This window comes from Vigna unguiculata, chromosome 10 (assembly GCF_037176805.1).
Source record: "Vigna unguiculata cultivar grain cowpea cultivar isolate G323 ecotype 2 chromosome 10, ASM3717680v1, whole genome shotgun sequence".
NCBI lineage: Eukaryota > Viridiplantae > Streptophyta > Magnoliopsida > Fabales > Fabaceae > Vigna > Vigna unguiculata.
This window is the reverse complement of record NC_140801.1, coordinates 47,275,061-47,302,089: the sequence shown is the minus strand read 5'-3', so window position 1 is coordinate 47,302,089 and position 27,029 is coordinate 47,275,061. Positions and strand designations below refer to the sequence as shown.

At 33.2% G+C, this 27,029-nt stretch overlaps 2 protein-coding genes across 7 annotated transcripts; one reads left to right on the top strand and one right to left on the bottom strand.

Annotated features, from left to right (window-relative positions):
• Nucleotides 1-6,046: 6,046 nt before the first annotated feature.
• LOC114165836 (ubiquitin-conjugating enzyme E2-23 kDa-like) lies at nucleotides 6,047-8,985 on the top strand. Of its 5 annotated transcripts, none has more exons than XM_028050435.2 (6): nucleotides 6,047-6,172; nucleotides 6,565-6,644; nucleotides 7,184-7,298; nucleotides 7,415-7,467; nucleotides 7,628-7,696; nucleotides 8,655-8,985. In XM_028050435.2, exons 2-6 carry the CDS (start codon nucleotides 6,566-6,568, stop codon nucleotides 8,786-8,788), a joined length of 450 nt encoding a protein of 149 aa, XP_027906236.1. In that variant the 5' UTR covers nucleotides 6,047-6,172; nucleotide 6,565; the 3' UTR covers nucleotides 8,789-8,985. The 5 variants fall into 5 exon arrangements, with proteins under 5 accessions (XP_027906236.1, XP_027906233.1, XP_027906235.1 ...); XM_028050432.2 differs by having other exon boundaries at nucleotides 6,060-6,172; nucleotides 7,568-7,696; XM_028050434.2 differs by having other exon boundaries at nucleotides 6,156-6,429.
• Nucleotides 8,986-13,112: 4,127 nt separating this feature from the next.
• LOC114166285 (chromatin remodeling ATPase BRAHMA-like) lies at nucleotides 13,113-25,502 on the bottom strand. 2 transcript variants are annotated; one of them, XM_085668255.1, is made up of 15 exons: nucleotides 24,789-24,894; nucleotides 24,181-24,232; nucleotides 22,184-23,503; nucleotides 20,717-22,048; nucleotides 20,442-20,554; nucleotides 20,121-20,208; nucleotides 19,932-20,018; nucleotides 19,626-19,718; nucleotides 19,458-19,541; nucleotides 19,185-19,388; nucleotides 17,744-17,986; nucleotides 16,115-17,665; nucleotides 15,486-16,007; nucleotides 14,837-15,070; nucleotides 13,113-14,030 (listed from the first exon to the last, which is right to left on the bottom strand). In XM_085668255.1, the coding sequence occupies exons 3-15, from the start codon at nucleotides 23,390-23,392 to the stop codon at nucleotides 13,407-13,409; spliced, it is 6,384 nt and encodes a 2,127-aa protein (XP_085524381.1). In that variant the 5' UTR covers nucleotides 23,393-23,503; nucleotides 24,181-24,232; nucleotides 24,789-24,894; the 3' UTR covers nucleotides 13,113-13,406. The 2 variants fall into 2 exon arrangements, with proteins under 2 accessions (XP_085524381.1, XP_027906801.2); XM_028051000.2 differs by lacking the exon at nucleotides 24,181-24,232 and having other exon boundaries at nucleotides 24,789-25,502.
• Nucleotides 25,503-27,029: the final 1,527 nt, after the last annotated feature.

Genomic DNA, 27,029 nt, shown 5'->3' with positions numbered 1-27,029 from the left:
CAACGATAAGGAAATGTGAGTATATAAATTGTAAGAGGTGAATCAAGTTTTTTCATAAGAGTAAAGAGAGTTATTGTCTACATAGGATTAGTTATTCTTAAGTAAAATTTCCATAGAGTTTTGGAAGCCATTTAATTTTAGTGATGCTTATCTTTTAATTAATCTTTTATTTAGTTGTAGGCAATGAAGTCCGATCAAGGAAGCATAGTTGAGGTATCCGGCATTACGAAGACTAAAATTTCTTGCTTCAACAAACTGGGGTGTCTTTTGATATGGATGAGGTGTGTTAAGATAAAATTGCTTTGGTGTATACTTTGACGGTAGCTAAACTCCTTTCTTGTGCATGTTTGTGTGGTTGAGTATACTTTAAGTCTAACTTCTTTCTTATGTATTTAATTAAGATTAAATTGGTGCACATCTTTCAAACATTGTCTTAAGTTTGATATTGGTAGTAGATAGAAAAAATTGAATAAAAAGAAAAAACCCACCCAAGCACTCTAAGTTATTCTTCTAATTAATCATATAAAATAAATTCTCGGTTCAAATATACAAAGACTTAAATATACATTTGGTCCCTATTTTTGTTGATTTTATTCAATTTGGTCCCTATTTTCGTTTTATGTTTAATTAGGCCCTCATTTTCGTCAAATTGTGGCCAATTTGGTCCTTTTTACTAATGGTGTTTAAATAGTTAACGTTTTTGAACAGTACATGCCACATGTCAGCTCCTGGTTTTTTTTAATTTTTTTTTTAATTTTTTTTAATTTTTTTTTAATTTTTTTTAATTTCAAAAAAAGTGTCCACGTGTTAAGTCACAATTGTGCCACGTGTCAGTTTCTGGTAGTATTATTTTTTTTGTTCAATTTAGTCCCTATATTCGTTATTTTTGTTCAATTCAGTCTTTATATTCGTTATTTTTGTTTAATTTAGTCCCAAATTTTGTTAAAATAAAACCATTTAATTTTTAAAATTGACATTATTATTACTTATTTTTTAAATTTAATTATAAATTATAATATTTAATTATTAATTGAATATAATTTTTAGATTCAATTGTTAAATAGAATATAATTATTTAAATATAATTAAAATATAATTATTAAAATTTTAAAAATATATATTAACATTTGTAAAATTTACATTTAAATTTAAAATATTTAATATTTTTATTGCATTTTAGATATTAAAATCTAAAATATTTTATATGTAAATGTTAATTTTACAAATATTAGTTTATTTTTCTAAAATATTTTGAATATTTAAAATATCTTTATATATCAATTTTAAAAATATTTTAGAATATAAATATTAGAAAAAACATTAATAATTATATTCTTATAATATTTTAAATAATTATATTCTATTTAGAAATTAAATATAAGAATTTATTCAATTTATAATTAAATTTAATAATTTATAATTTAAATAATAAATTTAAAGGTAAATTTTAGAAAAGATATTAATATAATTTGTATAAAAGATATTAAATTTAGTGTCAATTTGAAAAGGACAAAATTGATTTATTTTAATAAAAATTGGGACTAAATTGAACAAAAATAAAGAATATAGGGACTAAATTGAACAAAAAAAATAATACTACCACAAACTGACACGTGACACTAGCATTGACACGTGGCACAATTGTGACTTGACACGTGGATCATTTTTTGAAACTAAAAAAATTAAAAAAAATAAAAAAAAAATCAGAAAAACCAAGAGTGACACATGACATGTACTGTTCAAAAACGTTAACTATTTAAACACCGTTAGTGAAAATGACCAAATTGACCACAATTTGACGAAAATGAGGACCTAATTGAACATAAAACGAAAATAGGGACCAAATTAAATAAAATCAACAAAAATAGAGACCAAATGTATATTTAAACCATATACAAATTAAAACAAATTTAAAACAACTTATTACAAATATAATGAATTTCTTCGAGTAGCATTGCAATTCCCTATTGATATTGCAAGTCCATCAAATCCTTTCAATTTCTTCATTAATCCCAGTGAGATTTCAGGGTTCTGAATCCTTGATTAAGCTAACCAAATGGAAAAATCCTAGTGAGATAAGACAACTATAAATTAAGAACAAACCTCTAGAAAAAAAAAATCTAATTGAATGCTTTAGTACACAGTTTCACTAAACACTTTACTATAGTCTAATTGATTATTATTAAAAGTTTAAAAAAAAACTAATTCCAATTTTTACTATAAGTTAAGGAACCAAAAATATATTTAACTCTTACCGTTATAATAAATAAGATTGATTTATTAATAAATGAGAATGATTATTAAACTATTTGTTTTCATTTTACTATTAATGCATATCTAGTCCAATATACTATTAATGCATATCTAGTCCCATTTAGTAGATGAGCAATGATATACAAAACATCACATAATCATAATATAAAGTAGAGCACACAACATCAAGTATAAAGAATTTGTCATTACAGTTATCCTAAATTATAATGGAAAGGAATACTAAGACACAAAACAATGCCACTAAACATAACTTAAACATACAACAATTGTCCAAAAAGATTGCTCACATAGCAAGGAATTACTAAATAAACAATTCATCAAAAGATGCTCAAAAGAGCATTAACTAATACGCCTAAACTAGACAACAACATCATCGCTGTATGAAAGATCTCTTGGAATTTCCATATCTGCTCACACCAAATATTTGGTGATCATTGCAAAAAGGAAAGCCAAACAGGAAACAAACACAAAAAGAAAGGGTAAGCTAGAGAAAAATAATTTTTATCATATAAATAAATAAGCATATTATTATATTCAAACAACATGTGATAGTAAACAATTCAAATACCCTCTAACTCGACTATCTAGATGAATACATGTAATGAGATCAGATTCACTAATGTTTGCACCTGTGGTGGCCTCTACTGCTCTACAGAGCCAATGCCAATGAGTTTCACCCTACCACACACAAGGTTAGTCCATGATCATCTAAGACCATTATCCTGCCAAAGATTAGTACCTCCTGCTACTCTAACCACTTGAACCAGTTTACTCTATGTGAGTCTGACTGATTCATTAGAGTGTCAGGATGCAGCCTTGCTTGAATCTTTATTTCAATACATACACATCAAACATATACCGTATACATATTCTCACACATACATGCTTATTTCATACCAAACATATCAATTTCAGTTCAAAATATCTCATAATACAGGCACAACATTATACATAATACTCTTGAGAAGTAAAACAACATATAATAAAAGAAATCAAATAATGAAACACATCCATGTACCAGTCTCGTTCAAGCTAAAAGCCTTCGCTTAAGCAATAGAAGTTTTCTCGCTTAAGCTAGGCATTCTCGTCTGGGCGAGAGCTCGAACAATAAGCATTGTGAGGTTCTGCGAGTTCTCGCTTAAACTAGACCTTATCGCCTGAGCGAGATTGTTCTTTGCTCAAAACTGAAGCTTCTTGCCTGAGTGACAACTTGAGCAGAACCTGAGTGAGTTTTCTACTATTTTCACTTAGGCGAGGGTTGCTCGCTTAGGCGAAAACAACAAATTTCTTCCCTGCTCACGCATGCAAAAAAAAAATTAATATCAAATCACAGTCAGTTCATTCTCATACAAGCACAAACGTCAACCAAGCATTTTAAATATGAAACAGAACCAAAAACAGGCAAGATGCTTCAAAAATGTAGAAAAAAATCCTAGCTTCCCTTACCTTGACTAAGAGTTAGACTTGAGAGGAGAAAGCCCTTAGTGGAAGGAACACCAAGACTTACGACTTAAAGAGTTGGAAAAAATCACACAAGTAGACGAAATGAGACCCTAAGGAAAACCCCAAGACAAATCCAATATTATAGAGTTGGAAGAAGAGAGAAAAACAGAAATTAGGATTCGACTTACTTGAAGTAGAGTACGTTCCGTTAGTTTAGAGGAAGACTTAGTTCAAGTCATAGCTCAGATTCTGTTCAAGGAAAGTAAGAGTGAGAATTGTTATGAGTGAAATAGAGAAAACTAAATGTGAAATTGAGGAGGAAAAACTGAAGGTGGGAAAATAAGTGGTTGGCTTGGACCCTTCAGTAAGGCTAAATCCAAAACTTAAAAATAGAAAATGGGTTTTACATTAATTACAATATTAAACTCTTCTTTATAAATTAGAATATGTCAAAATTTCATATAATCTATCACTTATCATCCATCTTTTAAATATATCACACAAAAATTAACTTATAAAATCATTAATAATAATTGTGAGAATAAATCCTCCAATAACTATGTAAATATATACAATTTTGCATATTATAAGATTAATTTGCATTAGTCCAACAAATTATTATAAATATTTTTCTTTTGTCAATAATATAGTATTTTTAATTTAACTTTTTTAGATATGTTGTATATGTTTCTGTTATCCCACCTAAAAGAATAATAATACATCTTCATGTAATATATAGATATACATATTCATTCACATCACTTAAACTATTAACATCATATTCATTTACGATTTGATTCGATGATTGTCATTATGGTTAAAAATGTAGTAGATTATGTATAATTACTTTAATCCGTTTTATAATTTTATAAACATCTACTATGATCGTGTATTTGTGTGCATCAATATGCATTATTGTGCATTAATAAAACAACTTTCTTTTTTGTATATTCACCTGTCTTACATTCTTCTTTTTAGTTCAAACAAATTATAAAATTACAGAGAAAGAAATTTAAATTAATATCACCAATATAAAAAATAAATATACAACATATTTAAAGCATATTATCATCTTTTGGATACTAGATAAAAAGTATGTAATGATGATAACACATAAATAAACCTGCAATAGTTGAATTTGACTTCAGCAATAGGAAACATAGAGGGAACCAAATTCCCCATATCTTTCTCCTCTCCATGACTCATCACCATTACTTTATTCTGATTTTCCAATGTCGGAAAGCAAATAACAAATAATATTAATAAATAATTCTTCTCACCTCAAATAATCACACCCACTTGTTTTTTTTTTCTTCTCTATATTTGTAATTAAAATTTTGTATCTATCCATTCCAACACTGAAGTGAAATGCATCTGAAATTCACTTTTACACGTTTTGTCCTTGCATGTCCAAAGAAAAAGCTTCACCACCGTCCAACAAAGTTGAAACAATGAATCATCAAGATAATGGACTCATGTTTTTGTCTATACATGACAACACTCACACACTGTAATTAGGATAACCTACGAAACTAACACCTGTAGTAAGGAACCATGTGCCATAATTTTATCATTTTACAAATACCACCTAATAAATAAATAAATCTACATCATAGATATTTATTAGAAAGAAATTATATATGTAAAAAGAGTCTGATATTTTATGAACTTTTTTATTAATAGTATCATAAATTATGGTTGGTTTGTTGTATTGATTGTTCAAACCAGTGCAGTATAGGTAAATGGATTTTAATAGGAAGATTTTGAAGTGTTGCTTACAAATGCTTGTTTACATAAAAAAAATATTAGCTTTTAGTATAGTAAAAAAAAATATGTGACAGTTTTATTTTTTAACATCGTGACTTTAAATTTAATGTTTTTTGTTTGTTCCGGTGCAGAATAATGTGAGATATGGATGATGCTCCCACACGTTTTATCTTTAAAAGGATAAGAACAATGAAAACTAAGCTCTAAATCATGTATTACAAAAGCAATTGAATGGATTATCTGCTTTAAAATACGTGAACAATTTCTTTAACATATCACATAGTAAAGTGGAATAATAATAATTATTATTATATACAATTGAAATGGATTTTTGTGTTAAATTTGACATGTGAATCTAGGTAAGGGTTTATGACGTGGGAACAAAATGAAGCGTACGTGACCAAATCTTGAATTATTTAATTTACTAAAATATTAAAGCTGGAATATTTTAACTTAGACGGTGAAAAGTTGCAACATGGGAAATGGGAATTAGGTTGGAAGGAATCTTGTAAGGCATGTAAAAGGGTAGGCTATTACTTCAATGTCTATTTTCTATTCACAAGTTTATTTTATTTTCTATTTTTGTTTAACTTTTTTTATTTTGTTCTTGATTATTCAACAAAAGCCAAAGCTGTGGATTCTTTTTTAGCAAATTTAGTTTTTGTAACACACTGCTTATGTAAACAAGGTATTTGATAAAAGTATTTTTATTTTTGTGATTATTGTTACTATGTAAGTCCCAGTTTTTGGTGATTGCTGTCTGAACCAATTTTCTTCTTCCATTTGCACAAGCAAAGGTCTCCCACAAACCTCTTCTTTCTCTTCTTCCCAAACACCTCTCTCATTCTCTCTCTTAATCCCTGAAAAGCAAGTAACTAAGGAAAAGAAAAAATCAAACACCATGTCTTCTCCAAGCAAGCGGCGAGAGATGGACTTGATGAAACTGTTAATACACATCATTTTTTGTTTTTTGGTTTATGCTTTTGTTTTGATTCAAGTTACAGTCTTTTTCCAATTGGGTGTCTGAGTTTGACTCCGGATTCTTCTCTTGATTTTGGGTTTTTTCTCTTCAATTGTTAGGATGATGAGTGACTACAAGGTGGAGATGATTAATGATGGAATGCAAGAGTTTTATGTGCATTTCCATGGACCCAATGAGAGTAAATTCTCCTTTCTCTTATCTTTGTTACTAGTTTTGCTGCTTTTTGTGAATTGTTTTGGATGAAAAAGGGTTGGTGGCTATTCTGGATATGTGGTGATTAACCCTATATTGACTTCGGTGGTTCTAGATTTAGATTTTGTCGGCAACATCAAGATTCTCATATAGAACTCGTCTCCTTGTAATTCTTGTTTTCTTTCATGAGTTGATTGCTCCGTGTACATTCTGCAGAGTTATTGCACAAAGCAATTTATATTTATTTTCTTACTGGTTTCTCCTCTTCATATTGTGGCTTTCTAAGTCTTAATAGGACAACAATCTTTTACCAGAAAAAGATTGAGATGGTTTTTTGTTACTAGGAATATTTATGTACATGATAGTTGCTGTTTTCTTTTTTTCTTACTTTTGTTTATTGTTCTGTCCCTGGTTCTAGACATTGAACTGAGATCTATTGTTTGGTTTTGAAAGTTGTTGTTACTCAATTATGGACTTTTGATTTTTCATAATCCTTCGATTCATACTTGTGATGGTTCCTTGCAGGTCCTTATCATGGAGGTGTGTGGAAAGTAAGAGTTGAGCTGCCAGATGCTTATCCCTATAAATCTCCTTCCATAGGCTTTATCAATAGAATCTATCACCCAAATGTTGATGAGATGTAAGAACCTTGAACTATTGCTATGAAACTATATACGTTAAGTAATTGACCTTTTTGTTGATTTTAAGAAATTTTAAGAATAGTTAAGTGATCACAATGGATAATGATAACTTCAGGTCTGGATCAGTTTGTCTTGATGTTATCAATCAAACCTGGAGTCCCATGTTTGGTAATGTTCTTTCTCTAAACCCTCTGAGAAAATATTTGGTTTCATATTCAGAAATTTTCTGGTTTATTGTGTTCTGTCTAAAGTATATGCATTCCTTCAGATCTTGTCAATGTGTTTGAGGTGTTTTTACCACAACTTCTTCTGTATCCCAATCCATCAGACCCCTTAAATGGAGAAGCTGCAGCATTACTGATGCGCGATCGAGCCAGTTATGAACAAAAGGTTAAAGGTACTGATTGATAAGTTATATCTGAAGCTTTGTCTTGTTCTTCCTTATTTAAGTTTATGTAAACTCTAAATAATGAGTGATGCTTGATCAATTTCTTGACCTCAAAATAGTGAGTTATGGACCATGAACTACTATGCAATACACATTGACCTGCACACTCTCACAAACAGTTATAACAATTTACTGATAATTCAGATTCTCCTATTGTTATCCAATTGCTATCAGAAAATCTTTTGCTTCTGTTTCTTCCATTGAGTGCATCATAAACTCTACTATCTATAGCTATCATCTGCCAGCAGAGTTGATTTTACCTCAATCTCTACCACCGCTTTGACACTTTCTCCTAATCCTAAACAGAAAAGTAAGGAAATAAACCTTCCATTGAGTCTGTCCATGGAGATAATTTGATCATTGACTTTTAATTATGAGATACCACTGCATCATTTTGTTTTGCCAATGTTACCTATATCAATCTGTGGGTCTAGTTCACAACTCAAGGTTCACTCAAGTTCTTACCTTTCTTGTATATATATCATTCATATGAAAATTCAGAATTACTTGTCTTTTGTTGACTTTTATGAAGGCTAACTTGTAGAAAGTACCCCTCTTGAGTGAATTTGGGTTCTCTGCTGGATTTTTTTTTTTCTGTTACACCGATGTTTTAAAGTATATTAGAAAAATTAATTTACCAACATCAGTGTGTTTTCTATACTCATACTCAAAAGAGAACAGCACCCAAAAACTCAGTAGTGAATCTGAACTTCTTTTGAGTCTGATCTGTTTCTCTGGGCTTGGATTGCTGCAAAAAACAATTTCTATATGATTTTCTGAACTTCTTTTGAGTCTGATTTGTTTCTCTGGGCTTGGATTGCTGCAAAAAAAAATTCTATATGATTTTCAAGGAGCATTGATTTCTAAATGTAACATTAAGTTGTGTGTGTTTTACTTGAAATTTCAGAATACTGTGAGAAGTATGCTAAACCTGAGGACATAGGAGCTGCAACAGAAGAGCAATCTAGTGATGAGGAGCTAACTGAAGATGAAGATGATGATTCTAGTGATGAACAGGTTGCTGGTAAGGCAGACCCCTAGTCTTGCATGTTCTTCTCATTTTATCTTACTTGTACATGATGTTCTAGTCATGTTAATTCACCTCATTAAATGTAATGTACTTGGTTGTGGATAGTGGAAAATTCTCCTTCTTAGTTGGTTACTCTTTCACAGTTTCACTGTAAATAATGTACCATTCATTTCCTCGTGCAATCTTATTTATTCTTACTCTTCTCTAATTGAATGGATTAAGTGCTTGTTTGGCTGCACATCAAAATCAATTTCCTCCTCTACTGCCATGGATACCTCTTAATGAGAGAATCTTGGTTAAGACCTATGAAGAAGAACCGATACTTCAATTTGGATTATATATTTGTGTCCAATTTGGGTTATATATCTGTGTCCAATATATATCCGTATCCCCGTATCCGATACTTTAAATATACTTTGTCTATATGATATATAAAATAATTAGGATGAAGCTATTCTTCACTATTTCGTATAATTAAGGCAATGGCAATAATGGAAAAGTCCTTTTCTGATAGGAGAAAGAATGGAAAGTGAATAAGATACTGCTTAAATCGCATAATGTTAATTAAGATTACAATCTCAAATGAGATCAATTCCTTCAACTTTGGAATGAGTTGTCAATTTTTTCATGATGGTGGGCCCTTTTTGTTTTTTAGTAACAATATGCTTTTAGTTCAATTTTATTTCCAACACATAGTGGTATTACTAGTTAGCATTTTGTATGCATTTCAAGCATTTAAAAGAAAACAGAATTCAAATTACCTGGATAAGAGGAAATAAAAATAACTTTAATTTTAAATTGGAAAATTTCTTATTTAAAACTATCTGTTGGATAAATTTTACTTCCTAAAATCTTATTTAATATAACTATGACTGTTTCTTTTTAAAACAATTTCCCTCTTTCTATCTTTTCAAGCACACACTTTTTCTTCTTTTCCTGGTTAACAATTTTCATGACCACTAACCTATATTAAAATAGATAATGTTATGTACTTATATATAAAAATAAAGGATTAAATATGATTAAAAAATTGTATTATGTTCCTAAATTAAATTATAAAATATTTTGTCCTCACATATTATGAAAGTTATGTTAATGTTTTACATAACTTTTATGAAGTATAAAATTAAATACTTTAAAATTTAGTTTAGAGATAAAATACAATATTTCATAATAGTTTAAGAAAAAAAACATTTAATTCTAAAATAAAATTTTACATATCCATTTAAATAGATAGATATGATAGGATGGTGGCCTGAGAAATCATAACTAAATCCATAATCATTGGATCGAAAATGTTGAATGTATTATAATTCTAAAATTTGAGGATACCTTGATGTAAAAATAAAAATGAAACATTACAAGGATGGTTGATTTTCAAGAGTGAAAGAAAGAAAGAATAAATAAATAAATTATATTGAACTTTCTAGTTTTAGTCTCAGTCGAACAAACTTTCATTACAACTACCAAACCTTATTTAAAACATCAAATTTCTTTAGTGGGTAAGCATTATATATTTATCCTTTTAAAAGGGACCAAGATTTTCATTTTTTATGTTTTTCATTTCGAAAATGAAATAGAAGTTTAGGGTTTTTTTCTATTGTCACTCCAATCATATTATTTCTGAGATGTTTATGTTTTCTGATATATATGTAGTGACATAGGAACACTCATGTTCCTTCTGGATTTCTAGTTGTGTGGTTTCCATGAAGTGACAAAGGTTACAAAATTTGATCATGTGGCTGGGCTTATTCAGTTGATAACGCGGGATCAACATGTGGTGCTAGATCATGGTTGAAACATGAACCTATATTGAATAATAGCAGTGTTACTATAGAGATAAATAAATCAAGAAATTATGAAATGGATACAATAGTTAACCTATTTTTGTACAGAGTTTGAGAATAATTACTCAAATAATATTACATAAACATTAACGATTATTTAAAGATGTGATTTGAGTTCAACTTATATAAAAAATTAACATTTATGAAATTTTTTTATATAGTGTTTATTAGAAAGGAAATAAATATAGTACTTACATGATATATAATATATTTCCTTTAAAGGAGAGAGCACAAATTCAATATTATATAGAACCTAATAGTGAATCAAAATCACTATTGTCAGTCACAAAAGATATAATAAAGAAAAAAAATAATATTGTAAATATATTCTAACCGTACTTAACTTTTTCATCTTCATCTTGACTTTTATTTATGCTGTTGTTGTAGTGGTGGTAATATTGTTGTGTTATTATTTTTATCACAACGGTCTAAATTGGTTATATATTACATGTGATATCAAAAATAGGTTTTTTGATGAAAAATTTATTAAAAATAGATCACATAAATGTAATACAGTCTAATTCACATAAAATATTAATATCATTCTCGACCTAAAATAATAAATTTATAAATTTTTTTTATATGATATTCAACTTTGTATTAGTATCCATAGTTAATTTTGAGTTACACTTAAATTCTTAATATATTTACATAAGAGAAATAAAAAATGCAGTAACTGATGTTGGTGTGTCCTTGCAGAGAAAGTAGATTTGACAGAATCTAAATCCTTTAAATTCGGCAATGAAAGCGATTCTTCCATGACAAAGAAAAGCTATTAGTTCATCATAATGGAGTCATGATGTTACATACAACATATTTTATTCATGCTCATAATGATGTGATGTGATGTTATTATTTTTAAACCAAAAAACTAATGCTGCTTAGTGACTTAGTGAGTGCTTTTCTGCCAAATATTATTCAGGAAAATGACAAATGAAAATCAGGTTATGCTTTGTGACCCAGACCACAACAAAATTACAATAACATCATTCAAAAAAACTTTTCTTTTTCACTAAACTATGATTTCATAGGGAGAACAAGTAACTCTTAAATTTTAAATTTTAGATTTTTTAAGACCCTGATTTCATGGTAAAGTTTTTCAGAAGAAATACAATCAGATTTAAATTAATGAAATATAAATAAATACATATAGGATATCGTAATATCACTTTTAATCTAAAATTTTAATGAGACTTATTAAAAGACTGCATAATCAAAAGGAGAGAATCATTAAATAACATTAGTTTCACATTTATACTTGTTCTAATAAATTTCAACCAAAAAATATATATATTTATTCAAAATAATGTGTTAGGAAATGTATTCTTAATATTTGTGATCACATAATCTCTTCATTGAAAGTAGAAAAGTGTTTTTCATCAGAATAAGAACAATGCAAATGCACTATACATTGTACCAAGATTGCAATTTGCAAAGGCTGCACTGTGTTTCATTTTTATGGCAAAATGATTGTTGTGGATATTCCTTTTCAGTTTTTGTCAGATGTATTTTGGAAAAAGTGCATGAAATGAAGAAAAGTAATATTACAAGCTAGATATGTTTTTTTCTCCAACACAGATTGATAATAGCATCTTCAATTTTTTTATATGATTTCCTCCTCTCGTAAAAGCAAATGAAATGACTATTCACCGACTCTACTTTTAGATTTTGGGGATGATTTTTTTAGTTTATGAAAGACAAGGGAAAAGGAAAAGAAACGAAGACTTTATATGTCTTTTTGTTTGATTTTGAACACATCATAAATACATGTTTAGACCAGTTTTTTTTTTCTTTTCAAATTCAGAAGGATTATAAAAGTGACATTTTTATTCTATATATGGGTATATTCTACCCTTTTATTATTGTGTTCCAAACAAACCGTTAATTTTTTAAAAAATAAACGTACTTAACTTATGTAAGTTCGTCATTCATAAGACCAGTTTGTAATTCAATAATGCATTCAATATATTTTTCCTAAAAACTTAGTTACTTGAAATTTGTATACTAAACAAATATAAAAATTGGAACCAATAAATATTTTTTTCTCTCTTAATTTGATATGGAAATATAAATACTCGACTACTTTATATTTAAATATGATAAGGATAATTTTGAAATAATACCTAAATGAAAAAAACACTGTTGATATTATTATCAAACTAATTTTAAATATAATTGAAAAGACAACACTATGTATTGTATAGTATCATATGTAAGATGTTGCAAGTTTTCACCCAAAGTCAAAATATAATACATATCAAAATGAAAATAATATGGAGTATGATTGCATTGCCTGATTGTGATATACTTCTAAAATAACCATAGCAGAGCTCTGGGCATTTGATATATTCTGAGTGATGTTTTAGCTTTATGAAATGTCATTTTAATCTTGATGAGTTACACTTTCGTTCTTCTTTTCTTATTTGTGTTCTTTTGAGACAAATTAAAGGATCGTAGCATCTTTCATGTAAACATGGTTGTGGATGAATTGGCACAAAGGGAAACAGGACCTACCAGAGATGCATTTTATGGACTTACTATACAAAAGTTTCAGCTATCATCTAAGGAAAGCTTCAACAGCTACAAGATGCAGATATCCAAAAGAAAAAAAAAAAAAATTGGAGAACTTACATTTTAACCGTAAAATACACTTTTTTAAGGCCTAATCTATATTAACAGTAAGGGGGTAGGTAAAAATCTATGAAAGGGCAACTAAAATATTCCCAGAAACTAGTAGTAGAAATATGTCCATTATTTACCATCCTTGTATCACTGAAAAACCTTACGTGTGGCTTGGTCTTCTCTTCCCAGAATCTGTTCTTAGCCTCTTTACAGGGTTTGCCCAGCTAACTGAGCCACCAGAGCCATTCGGTTGTTGAGATGGCTGCCCAGCCCATCCTTGTGCATGGGAAGCTTGTTGGGTTAATCTAGCATCTTTCAATGACCCTGGACTTCTCATGCTAGATGGTGAAACAGGACCAGTCTTGGGTTTTGCCAGAGATTTCTCCCTGTCATTTCTTCTCTTTTTGCATACAACCAGTTCACCTGGATGAGCCAGCAGTGAAGAATCCTCCTGCTGAGGTTGCTCCCTGGTGCTGCCGCCGCCGCTTCCGGTTCTTGATTCCCTCGGTGGCAAATGGACTTTGATCCTGCTGTTTTCCCCACTGGAAGCTGATCCACGTTGCAGTGACTTCTGTGAAGGGTGTGACTCGGTTTCCATCTCATTTATCAGCCTGTGCCTCTTGCTTTGGCTAACAGGCGCTTGCCTTGGGGATGCTACTGTACCGGTTGCAGCTTGACCAGAGAAAGAAAGTGCACTTCTTGCATCTCGAAAGTCCGTATCAGGAAAGGCAATTTTCAAGATATCAAAAAAGAGATCGTGAACCTTCCTTGCTTCAGTTCTTACCTGCGAAAAATAAATACTAGTTAACATTCACCAAATGTGTTTTGTATAAATTCTACTGGGAATCAGCAGCGATCATATAATCTTAATCACATTATCTACAGCAGTAATCTTCGGCATATTGAGAGTCAGAACCAGGATTCTTCATTTCGATAGATTTTGTCCTTTGCTCGATATAGAAACATAAACGATTCGATTGGTTTAAGCTAAACGCATGGAAATCCATCACAAACATGTCAGTGTGGTGAAACTCTTTAGACAACTATCATCGAATAGTACAGACACAAAAGCCTTATCTTAAAGCCAAGATAGGACAAGATGTAAAAGGAAGATAAGAGTGACCGATTAATCTTTGGACTTCTTTAATGTTTTAGACTTTTGTTTTCAACTTTGGCTCAACTAGAAGAATAGGGTAGCTACAATACAACAAATCTTTAGGAATGACTTAGAACATTAAGGCTTTTCTAGAGGATTATTTGTGGGATTTTAATTTCCCAACTTGAATTCTATAGATGTACCAATGACTAATTAGAAGATGATGACTGACTATTCCAATCTAGGAAACTTGTATTTGCCATTTGCTGGTTGACTTATTATACCTATGACTTTTTATTGTTAACTATGAATGTTATCAATTTTGAATTAACTTCTATCATTTTTAAAATATTTTATGCATATATACAAATCATTGAATCAAATATACCAAGTAGTTTCAGGGAACCGATTAATTTCCATCTCGAGAGGCCAAGTTAATGCAACAGCTTCCATCAAAAAGCCAATAAAGTACAGATACAGGTAAGGAACCTAACCTCATGTGAAAAACCATAAAAATGCATTGCACTCTTCAACATGAACTGCACATCAAATACAAGCTCTGTTGCTCCATTATACTCAAATTTATCAATTCGTTGATCAATTTTTCTTAGATCTAATAGGCTGTTTCCAGAATTTTCAATCCTCTTCCACAAATCCGTTAACAAAGGTACAATCTCATGGCCTTCCTTGTCTATTCTCCTTTGGAGCTTGCTAATTACATTTTTGCACTGCCAGAACAGAAATAAAATTAGTTTTAAATACTTTTTAGTACATGAATATTGAGAATAAACTTTTATAGCATGCAAATAAGTCTAGTCAAAAAGTGGAAATGAAGGGGGAAGGGGAAGTTTCCTCAATACTAGGTTAGGGCATGCCATAAGACTCAACAAGGACTTATACTAGTACTTAAAAATGATCAACCGATACGTGTAAGGACTGAAGACAACCCTCTTAATTCAACAGTGTGGACAAACCTTTGTCGGCAACCATACATTATGTTTATTATTATATTACTGCTGTAAATTAAGAAAAACTAATAAGTTTCTGGTTGTTCTCACTGTATCGAAGCCTTATGATCCACTCCACAAGCAAACATGACCTTTGTTGAAAAAGACACAAGATTAATCAATTCAAGATGCATACCCTTCTCTGGATAATTTCAGTCATCTTAGTGCCATGACCTGAAGATCCACAAATAGGTTTGCCTTCCAAGCTTTCTCTGGAGTGCTCACCACCATCTTGTGGAGGTAAAGACATGCAATTCAATCGACTAGACTTCGGTGATCCATGTAATTTAGATGTATTGGCTACTCTCCGTGAAGGCAAAGTTCGTTTATTTTTTAATGATGGTGTGTTTTGTTCATGCCTGCTGGCATTTGAGTCACCAAGTGCTTTGGATTCTGGGTCAGTCCTAAGCTGCGCTTGATATTTGTGGTCTGCTTGAACTGCCAAGTGAGATGCCATTTCACCACCAGATTTTTCTTCAGGTCTTTCAGTGGGATGACGGGGTCGAACACGAAGACTGCGTTTGCGTTTAATCTTTGGTTTTTGCAGTACTTGTTCATCCTCACCTTCCTCACGATCATGAATCCAACTTCCAGACTGTTGATGGTCCATATGAGAATCACCAGATACTGCAATTTCCCCTTCTTCTAACTCATCTGTCTGTTTTAAAAATCATTATAAAATATTCAATAATAATGAGATAGCATAAAAGAATCGGTAAAAACAAAAAAATATCAGCATCCCAAGTATAGCCATTAGCCACATACCATCCTTTTTGAAATGGAACCTGGTCGGGCATCTAATGCAGAGAGGGAACCAAATTTCTGAGAGGAGACTGATGGTGACACTACCTGCGTCAATCTTTGACTGTCTGACGATGACCCCGAGGAACCAGCTTCTTCAACCATCTGATTATTTCTGTTGCTATCTAAGGATTGAGGAAATTCAAATCTAGCATCACCAAGCAAACCATCTTCCAAATGATCTTTATCAATAGTCTGAGCACCATCAGCCACACTATACCCGTCATCATCAAATTCTCCTATTTCCCCTTCTTCATGTGCATATCCATTTCTTTCATCAGAGCTTACTTCAGAGTATTCCAAAATTTCATCATCCAACTCTTTATAATTAGGATGTTTTTTTCCCTTGGGTCGTCCCCTTTTCCTTTCAGAACCAATTTCACTTGATTCCATGGCAATATTACCACCCAATAAAGTGTTTTTTGATGGTCTTTTTGATAGGGCAGCAATAGCAGCATTTACTTCCCTTGAATTGGCTCGAAGCCACTTAGGCACATTATCATATCGTGTCATCTCTTCAATCCAATCGAATTCATCATCCATCTGATCAAACAGCTCAATTTCCTCTTTACTTCTGGCAATCATGCGATTAACCTCCTGTAGTGAGGGAACATCATGAACAGTTTCTTGATACCTTTCTTCATCATGTAATAATGTCTCCAGTGTCAATCGCCTCTCTTCATGTGTTGTTCTTTGATCAAACCGTCCAGCATTAATAACCTCATCAGCCATATCTATCTTATATTGTTGAATATTGTTCCTAATGAGGCTCTCAATGGACCCAATATAGCGATCCTTACCTGCAAGTTCATCCTCCATATCAACAGTGCCTCCACTTCTCACCTCATCCTCCTTCTGATGACTAGAGATTTTGTCAACAACAGCTTCCATGTATATAACTTTGACTTCTCTTGTCTGTCCAATACGATGAGCTCTGGCCACAGCTTGCTCCTCGTTTTTAGGGTTTGGATCAGGATCATAGATGACAACCGTGTCAGCAGACTGAAGGTTAAGCCCTCGTCCAGCAGCTCGAATACTAAGCAGAAAGATGAAACAATCGGAATCAGGGCTATTGAAGTCCACTATAGCTGATTCCCGGTCTTCCAAACTTGTCGTGCCATCAATTCTTCTGTAAACAAGTCTTCGCCACTGTAGATATTCTTCCAAGATGTCTAGAAGTTTGGTCATGGTACTGAAAAGTAGAACTCGATGCCCAGTTCTCTGAAGTTTTATGAGAATCCTATCCAGGATCCACAATTTTCCACAAGATCTTACAATGAAATCCTTGGATAGGTCACTGAAGAATGGATAATTAAGCAATGGATGATTGCAAGTCTTACGCAGCTCCATGCATCTGTTGTTTAAAGTTTTATATTGCTTCACCTGATAAGCTGGATTCCTATGAAGCTTGCGTTTCTCATCCTCAGGATCAAGACGAAGGGTACCCGTCGATTTGACCCAGTCATAAATGGCACTTTGGACAGCTGACATTTTACATTTTAAAACTATGGAAACCTGCAAGGAAGGATTCAGTATTAGCATTAAGAAGCCAGATTATGAGCAAGTGCATAAGTTTGGGGGCTATAATCACACCTTTGGCGGAAGTGAACCTTCAACATCTTCAACACGACGCCTGAGCATGAAAGGCTCAAGAATCTGATGAAGTCGATGGATAATAATAACTTTCTTCTCTGTCTCAAGCCAATCATCCTCTACATTTTGTGAGGGACCTTCCTTTTGAAATGGTTTAGAGAACCAATCATGAAAGGCTTTCCTATTATCGAAAACTTCAGGAAGAAGTAAATTTAAGAGAGACCAGAGTTCTTTCAAATCATTCTGCAGAGACATAAAACACACCATTTATAATTTGATCAACTGTGTCATGGATCTAAATGATTTGTTCATTGGCATCAACTTGACACTATATAGTCATGTAGAACATACACTTCAATGCTCTAAACTTTTACCTCATTACCTTAGTGGCTAAAGAGGCACAACTAACATAATCAGAAACAAATTGACAGGAAAACTTATTCACACTTTTGATTGTAATTAAAATTAAAATACAGACATATATCATAATAGTATCTCACATGATAACTAAATTGGGACGGAAAAGAACTACATGAACAAAATACAACAGTTAATTGGCCTAGTACCATGCTTAGCCTCATTTATCAGGTATGCACAACTCAAGACAAAACTCAGACTACTAGCTTTGTTAAAACTAAATCTAGCCGTGTCATCAAGTGCACTATTCCTAATTGGCAACAAACACAACTGGAGCGTATTTTAATTTTTGGCTTACTTAAATATATGTCTGGTCCTTATTTCTAACACTAAATTTCAAATTTCAATTTCATGTCTTAACACAGTGAGATTGGTACGAAGCTACAGCAAAAGATGCAAACGCCCACTGAATTGAAAATAACGGCCATGAAATGGGATAAAAAATAAAATATCGCTGGTCCATATATGGGACACTCTTTAATTTGCTAAACATAGACCCTTCCGAATATGGAAAACAGTTGTACACACTGGAACTGAATTTCTTTTTTTCTTGTAGAATGATTAAATTGAAAATTGCTGCCACGTTATGGGATCAAAATATTCTTAACATTGGTTTTTAAAATGGTTCGATATATTTTTTTTCCCCAATGCCTTACCTGTCCTCAATCACCTAGAAGGGGAACTCCTGAACATAATCTCTCATATATGGAATGATGTAAAAACATATCTTGAGGATATCTAAATAAGAATCTAACTAGTATAGGTCCCAATGCAGGTCAACTCATAAGTACTAGTTCAGCAAGTAAAACAGTAATTACTAAAGTGAGTGTATTTAGAAAAGGTAATGGAACTTTTTTTTATAAAAGGAAGCACAAGCTGAACGAAAAAATAAACTTTGGACGTGATGATCGAACTGGTAGAGTTTGGTCTAACTGGAAAACAATAAAAATTAGAAATGAATGAATACATATAATACAGACATTACCTTTTACTATAAGGCATATGGTGTTAAAGCAAATCTGACCTGTAATGGTGTTCCTGTCAAAAGCAGACGTCTTTGACAACGATATCTATCAAGATCACGAGCTAAAACAGAATCTCTATCCTTCATTCTCTGTGCTTCGTCAATTATGATATACTTCCAGTCGATTTTTGATAGTTTTGACCGGTCATACATGATGAACTCGTAAGTAGTCACAAGGACATTAAATTTCATAGCACAAACCTCCTAAAAGAAAATTCATCAATGACTAACAACACTTTAAACATGTTAAGTAATTAGTTAAAGCACACTAACTTGGGAAAATAATTTTGACCGGTGATCCTTGCTCCCAACATAAAATATGCAAGAAACAGACGGCAACCAATTATAAAACTCACTCTGCATAATGAACATAAATTTCCATGTTAAAAATACGATCACACAAAAAGAAATATCCACCGAATGAATTCATTGAAAGTTCACCTTCCAGTTAACCAGAACAGCATTTGGTACTATTATAAGATGGGGGCCATAGTTTCCTTTAAACTCCATCAAGTAAGCAATCAAAGCCATAACCTGGTGAGAAAAAAATACAAGTTATCGAAAGGGGGATAATTAATATTACCCATACAAATACAAATAAACATCTAATCTATCCCATGTAATGACATAACAAACTTAACAATGAACTGTGAAGTCAATTAACAGCAAAAACAATAATAATAATGATAAAATGTTCTTCCCAATCTAAGCAAGAGAAACAAAAAAAAGAAAAAAAATAGTACTAACCTGTACAGTTTTGCCAAGACCCATCTCATCCGCCAAAATTCCATTTAACTTGTTGTTATACAAAGAAAGCATCCATTGCAAACCAACCTTGAAAAGAATAATGTATCAAAGTCTTGGAAACTTGCTCAGGAAGACATTTTAGAGAAATTAATTTTAAGAGTAACTGCTTCATATAATGTAGCAACCTACAAGCTGATAGTCTCTCAATGTTCCAGCTCGTAACATTGATGGTTGTCTTATGACTGTTTCACTTACAGCATGAGCAAGGTTGTAATATCTGAAAAGTCGCCAAAATGTTTATCATTCAAACATCACATGCATAATTGTACAAACCAATAGAATAAAGTTTTAAAATAATAATTACAAAAAAATAAATTCAAGACCATAAGCTAATATAAAAAGATCACAAACACATTTCAAGCAAACAAGGCTCACAAAAGTACACCTACCCTCACGAATGTACACAAAAAGTTAAGACAGGAAACTAAAAATAGACTAACAAAAACACACTTGTTAACAGAAGAACTCTCTCTAGGAGCATTCATCTCCAGAAAGCGATTTCTAATCATGACTTCCTCTCCAGCACAAGCTGCAGCTGCTCTGACTTCTTCTTCAGAGAGACCCTTTTGTCAAAAACAAAATATGGATCAGAGCCATGTAAAAACTCCAAAAGAGTGTGTTCAGACACCCTTCAAACACAATTTTATAGAAAAACCATGTAAACAAACTGGGAGACTTTTCATAAAACATAGGAAGTAGAGGAGGAAGTGACTTAAGAAGCATGCCTGCACTCTCGCAGCAGCTGCAGCAGATTTTGCTGCTTCTTCCACTTCCTGTTGATTTTTAGCAGCCGTTATCTTACTTCCTAACTTGTGTAGATACTCTTCAGTCTGGCTTAAGAAAGTTGAAAGAACAGCGTATCTCTCTGCAGCATCACCAGGGATGCTAGTTTGCTGCTCCAGCAACATCTCCCTATATCTGTCAACATCATTGTTTTTTAAGGCTTCCAGCCTTTTGTTTCTGTCATCATCTTTCCGTTTTGAGAACTCCCGCAACATCTTCTCATGATATTTTGCAACCCCCCTGTTGCGGGCAGTGCGGGCATCGCGAATGGTCCAGTGAGCCTCAAGCAGCTTCTTGCGCCACTGAAATATTGATTTTAGTTGCTTCTCCCTTACTGCTTTCTGAGATGCCTGCACTTGTCTGGCAAGCTCCATGCGCTGACGTTCACACAGCCTAACAAACTTTCGATATGGCCTATCTGGCATTGCCATTATCTCTTGTTGCTGTTGGTCAATCTCATCCCTTAAACGTGCCTGAAGATCTACAAGGCGAAGCTTTTTCTCCTCGATTTGAAGCCTCAAAACAAGATCTGGCCTAATTCTTTTCCTCTCTAAGTTTACTGCCAATAAACCTTCAATCTTCTTTAAATTTTCTGTCCTTTTCTTATTAAGTACTTCCATTCCCTCCTCAAAGAGAAGATCCTTGACATCATATGCCAGTGACAGATTATTGTTATTTAGCATCATTGATGAACCAAAAGAATCATGTTTTCTAGTAAAGAAAGGAAAATCGAATAAAGGTCCATGATATTTTCTAGTTGATGCCGCATCCTTTGGCTGAGAAACAGTGCTAGTTTGTGCAGGTTTCTTAATTTGCATTGTCTCAGATACAGGAGCCTGTGACACAATAGCCTTCCCCCTATCCAATGCTAACTCGTTTCTAACAGGAGTAGTGTTGTTTCCACGTTCACTGTCCTGGTTTGACTTAACAGAGGATCCAACTGATTTCTGCTCTTCCTTTCCAGCAGATAATGTTGGGACAGATTCCTTTGACACAGGTGGTGCAACAGCTTGAACATGAACTGGGTGTAGAGTGGATTTCTCATCTCTGGCAAATGATTCCTGCTTTAAAGAACTTTGACCATTAATAGCAGGGACTGACTGCGACTCCTTGGCATTGGATTCAATGTGGCTTGCTTGTTCTGCCACAATATTTCCAGTAGATTTATCTTGGTTCTGTCCTCCTGCAGCATGACTAAGCTGTTGCGCCTGTGTCTCAAGAGATGGAGGAACAATAGCCCTTAGAAGTTCTTGAGGCAACGTACCTTCCCCTTTCTACAAACCAACAGAAAAAGGAAATTCATTATGCAAAGGACATCCTTTCAAGGACCACAGACATAGAACACATAGACATAAGGCAGAAAGATGCACACAGACAAGGCGAAATAAGAGACAAGAAAAAGATTTGACCTTCAGCCGCCTAAATGCTAGTATCTGAGCTTTTAGCACATGCAGCTGCTGTTTTGTAAAACCAGTTCGTTGCTGAGGCATCTGAGCTGGTGGTCCTTGAGATTTGGCAAAATTTCCTGAACCCCCTTCATTTGATGGACCTCCAGCCTGAGAAGCACCTTGGTTTAACTGCCTGATGTACTGCATTTGAGGAGGTTCTGGACCAGATGATGAAGTTTTTCCATTCAATGGATGGTCTGCACCTAAGTTCGTGTTGGCAGAAGACTGCTGAGAATGCATAGCGGGCATTCGAGATCCAGCTGCTACTGGCTGCCTTAGAGGGGTTTGAGACTCTCTACCGTGAACACTGAATGGTTGTGTTGCCATGTCACTGGAGTTACCAGCCATACCAGCATTTGTTGTTGAGCCAAGATGGCTGGGTGGAACTGTCTGCCTGGCTTTTGAAGAACCTGACTGCCCAGACATGTCACTCGATGAATTGGCATGTGCTGAACTCTCGCTTGCAACTGCTGGAGAAGTAACCTGCTGCTTTGAAACTGGAACAGGTGATGACTGAGTACCAATGTTGCTCTCATTGACCTTAGATTGTGAGACCATCCTTGACTGCATCAGTGGAATGAGCTGTGCCATTAGGTGCGCATTTGCAGGATGTGATAAATCAATATTACGCTCCCGTGCCCATGCCTGCATAGCCTGCAATTGTGCAGATACTGCAATCTGAGTGTTTACAACATTTTGGATGCCCTGCTGTGCTTCTGGTGTTTGCATGGGTCTTATCATATTCCCTGGAATTAAATTTCCAACAGTTGGTGGTCCCTGGGTTGAAGGCTTTCCTTCACTCTTCTGATCAGGTGCTATTTGCTGTCCTTGATCCATTTGCTTGTCCCCACGAGAAACAAGCTCAGATGAATTCCTGGAGGATGATCCTTGAGCTTGATTCGCGGCCTGCATAGACAGAATTTCCTGCATTTTCAAATTTCCCATTCGCATCTCCTGTTCCTTCTGAGATGCAGAGCCCAACATTCCCATTTTAGTTTGCTGCTGTGACTGAATTCCCAGAGTAGACTTTTGTTGTGCAGCCTGGAGTGCATATTGAAGGTATGCTTGATGGACAGGATTTAGCATTTGCTGCTCAATACCTTGACCCCTTAGCTGGGTTTCTTGGTTGGAACCAAGATGCAATTTCCGAGACTGCTGAGGCAGTTGCATGGCATTAGGAGATGAGAAATTGTTACTCCCAAATACCCCTTGAAGCCCTGCTTGATAAGCTAAAAATGCTTCATTCCCTTCGGGTTTTCTGAGCAGTTGCTGTTGAAATGACTGCGCATGTACACAGTTATGTAAAAGTCATGATTATTAACACCAATCACGAGGTGAAAAGATCGCATTAAAAACAACAAATATAAAATCATAATGCAAAGTTTATTGATGCCAAAACAGAGAAGAATACAAAGAAATTCTTAAGCACAACAAGCCCATCGGTTACAGGATTCACAATCATATACACAGATTATGGTTTTAAAGAACAAAGGTTGGAAAGAAAAAATCATGGAATTTTAAGTAGGCTATTTACAACGCATAAGAAAAAACCAAACATGAAATAGAAACAAGACCATGATTATGACTTCTTCTGACAAATCCCTAACCACCATTAGCACAAAACATGCAGAAAATCAGGCATATAACAATTATCACAATATTTTGAGAAATAAATCGTTATAATGACAAATTTCCCATTAGATACGAAACTAAGAGCCACAAGAAACAGACAATTTTAAATGTAAGACATCACTAAGGTTTCACTACTCATAACCGTAAGTGATAGGCAGCAGAAACAATTAAGGCTAATATTAATAGTGCAGAAGCTGACAACAAAACACTTTTAACAATTGCAACTTGAGCCTGTCTTGTTGTAATATACATCAACGGTCTTTAAGAAAAAACTACAACAATGTAGCACCTTAAAGGGGTTGTTGGGTTTAAACCAAAATACGTACCTCAAGTTTTACTACCCAGATGTTTTCATAACCCTCGTTCTAAAAGGCAAATCTAGGAATCCACAGAATATAGTTAAGTTCGCCAATAAGTAAACGTCACACGAGAACATAAAATAAATGCAAAAGGAATAGTTAAAAAATCCAAACAGCACGCCAAGGTTCAGACATTACTGCGATAGAAAGGAAACTTGACTGAAAAAAGTGACAAAGTCAGCAACACTCATTCGCAACCAAGTTCACTGCTCTTTCCAGCACATTCTCCAAAATTAAAACATGCCTAGTTTGACTCCTCTTGTACACCTCAAAAAATAAATGCTCTTGAAATAAACAACCACAAACCCGACAAACCAGGTCAGACAAGTACGAGGTTGTTAATAACAACAAACACACACACAAAATCTCACTACAACACAATTTCCAACATGCACGGCACTCCCCATTCCCAAAACCCCACATCAGCCATGTCAAGTCAACAAAGTTCAAATCAAAAACCCACAAACTAACATCACCTTTTCACACACACACAACACTAAGCACCAACATCACTCGTCACAGTAACATGTTCTCCACAATATTCAACGAAATTCGCTAAAACCCAAAATCCACACCTGCCTAGAACCCATCTGCTGTTGCTGCTGCATAGAGTCCAACCCCAACTGCGAGGCCGAAGACGAAGAAGTCGGCGACGCCGCGGCCGACGACGTCACCGCCCGCCCCACTCCGGGGTTCCGGCCGGGGCCCCCACCGGACTGCATGCAAACTCTCTCACAATTTCAATGACACACGTGCCAGCGAAAAAACCCCCCCAAATCAGATCACTCTCACTACAAAATCCCAGAATAAAATAAACCCAATTCAATTTTGGGAAAAAAAGAAAGAGAAAAAAAAGGAGACCCCACAAAAGGAAAAAAGAAAACCCCAAATCCCTCCAAAATTCAAGCAACACAGAGAATAAGAGAATCTTTCGGTTTTCCCTCCGCGTAAAAACGCCTCAGCGTGCATCCACCATTTCTTTCTCTCTCTAAGTGGCCTCGGTTTTTCTCTCTCTATAAAATCGCGAACGTGGATCGGAAAAACCCGGAGAGAAAGAGGAGTGAAACGAAGAAGTCGATGATGATGATGATGATGATGATGATGATGATACTGCTGCTGCTGTTGTTGTCCGGATCGGTGTGTGGGATTCCACTGTGTGGGTCGCACGCGATTGTGCGATTTCGGGTCAAACCCTAACCATTTTTTCTTTTTTTTATAAAAAAAGTGTGTTGGGTGTGTTTTTTTTTTTTTTTGGGTTAGGTTTTGTAGTTTACAGAGTGAGAGAAGGGTGTGTTGAGTGTGCGCCAAAAACAAGGTTTGTAGGGTCGTGTTCCCTGCGGTGACTCTTTTACGGAAGGTATCCCTTCAGATTGGCCCTTGCTTTTTCTCAAAACTACAACACAACCCTTTTGCTTTCTTTGGATTTAAGTTTAAAAACTAATAATCTACTTATTTACTCTTTAAATTCTAAAGTGGTAGTTCGTTTGGAAAATTTAATGAGGTAATCAAAAAAGACAAATTGTAAATAAATGTCTTAAATATTTAGGTTAGGACAACCTAAATAGTTTTAAAATGAATTTAATATATTTGACAAATGTCTAAGACTCATGATATATATATATATATATATATATATATATATATATATATATATATATATATATATATATATATATATATATATATATATATATATATATATATATATATATATATAAAGATGTATTATTTGCGAGTAGACATATAAAAGTAAATCAACCGGTTCACACGGGTGACTCATCACGAGTCGGATTAAAAATCAATGAATCCAATCCGGCTCATTTTATGGTGAGCCATAAATTTTGCAATCTAGCTTAACTCATCAGAGGTTGGTGTGTTAAGTGGATTGACTCACCAACCCACATTAAAAAAATCATTTATTTATTTATTTATAAGTATTCAAATATTTAAATAATTTTTTAAACAACGCATGAGATGACAATACCATGCTTACTACCAATATATGATGAATTGTTTCAAAAAAGTGTTCATATGGTCCAACAAAACATATAATATTACACATTTTTTGTGATGCTATTCAACAAAATATAAATAAAAAAGCTACACATTTTTGTCATGCTAATTTAGAAAAAATTGTTGATAAGACGGTTACTTGAATAATTTACTATAAAGATTATAGTTAAATATTAAAGTATCAACTCATCATCAACTTGGCTCGAACTCGTTTAACCTGTGGGTTAAGTGAACCGGATTGAGTTCAACCATCTTTGAAAAATCTAGATTTTTCTCAACCCAACCCGGCTCAAACCCGTGGCGAGTTAGGTTGATTCACATGTTAAAACCTATTTTGACATCTCTATTTGTGAGATAAAATTATCCACTCATTTATTATTATCTTTATTTATTATATTTAGAAAATTATTTACTTAAACATTTGAATGTCTTTGTAAGTAACTATCTCACAACAACTAAAATGAAGAAGAAAAATAAGGGATTGTGTTATTTAGGCAGTGGAATCAAATCAACTATTTTTTCCTTTATGTGATTCCTATTTAGTTTCATAAAATAATGATATGGTTTAAAATGGTTGTTATTAACCATTGCATCGAAGTAGTAAAATCTGTTTCAAAACAAGTTAAAATTTTAACATGAATTTAAATTATTTTATTGTTATAAATTTTAGGGTTAAATATAATTTTAATTTATAAGTTTGAATATGAAATTAAAATCTATTTCTATTCAAAACTTTAATGATTTTCGTCCCAACTTTAAAAATAAATATTTTTTTTAATTGAAAAAGTATTAGCAGAGAAAGT

Excerpts from the sequence above, each read along its gene's own strand:
- LOC114165836 (XM_028050431.2), top strand. The coding sequence starts at position 6,386 with ATGTCTTCTCCAAGCAAGCGGCGAGAGATGGACTTGATGAAACT. Across the intron at positions 6,430-6,564 it reads GAGATGGACTTGATGAAACT|GATGATGAGTGACTACAAGG; the intron begins GTTAATACACAT and ends TTCAATTGTTAG. Across the intron at positions 7,697-8,654 it reads TTATGAACAAAAGGTTAAAG|AATACTGTGAGAAGTATGCT; the intron begins GTACTGATTGAT and ends TTGAAATTTCAG.
- LOC114166285 (XM_028051000.2), bottom strand. The coding sequence starts at position 24,935 with ATGCAGTCCGGTGGGGGCCCCGGCCGGAACCCCGGAGTGGGGCGGGCG. Across the intron at positions 20,555-20,716 it reads CAGCTGCTGCGAGAGTGCAG|GGTCTCTCTGAAGAAGAAGT; the intron begins GCATGCTTCTTA and ends TTTTGACAAAAG. Across the intron at positions 17,666-17,743 it reads AAGGTTCACTTCCGCCAAAG|GTTTCCATAGTTTTAAAATG; the intron begins GTGTGATTATAG and ends CCTTCCTTGCAG.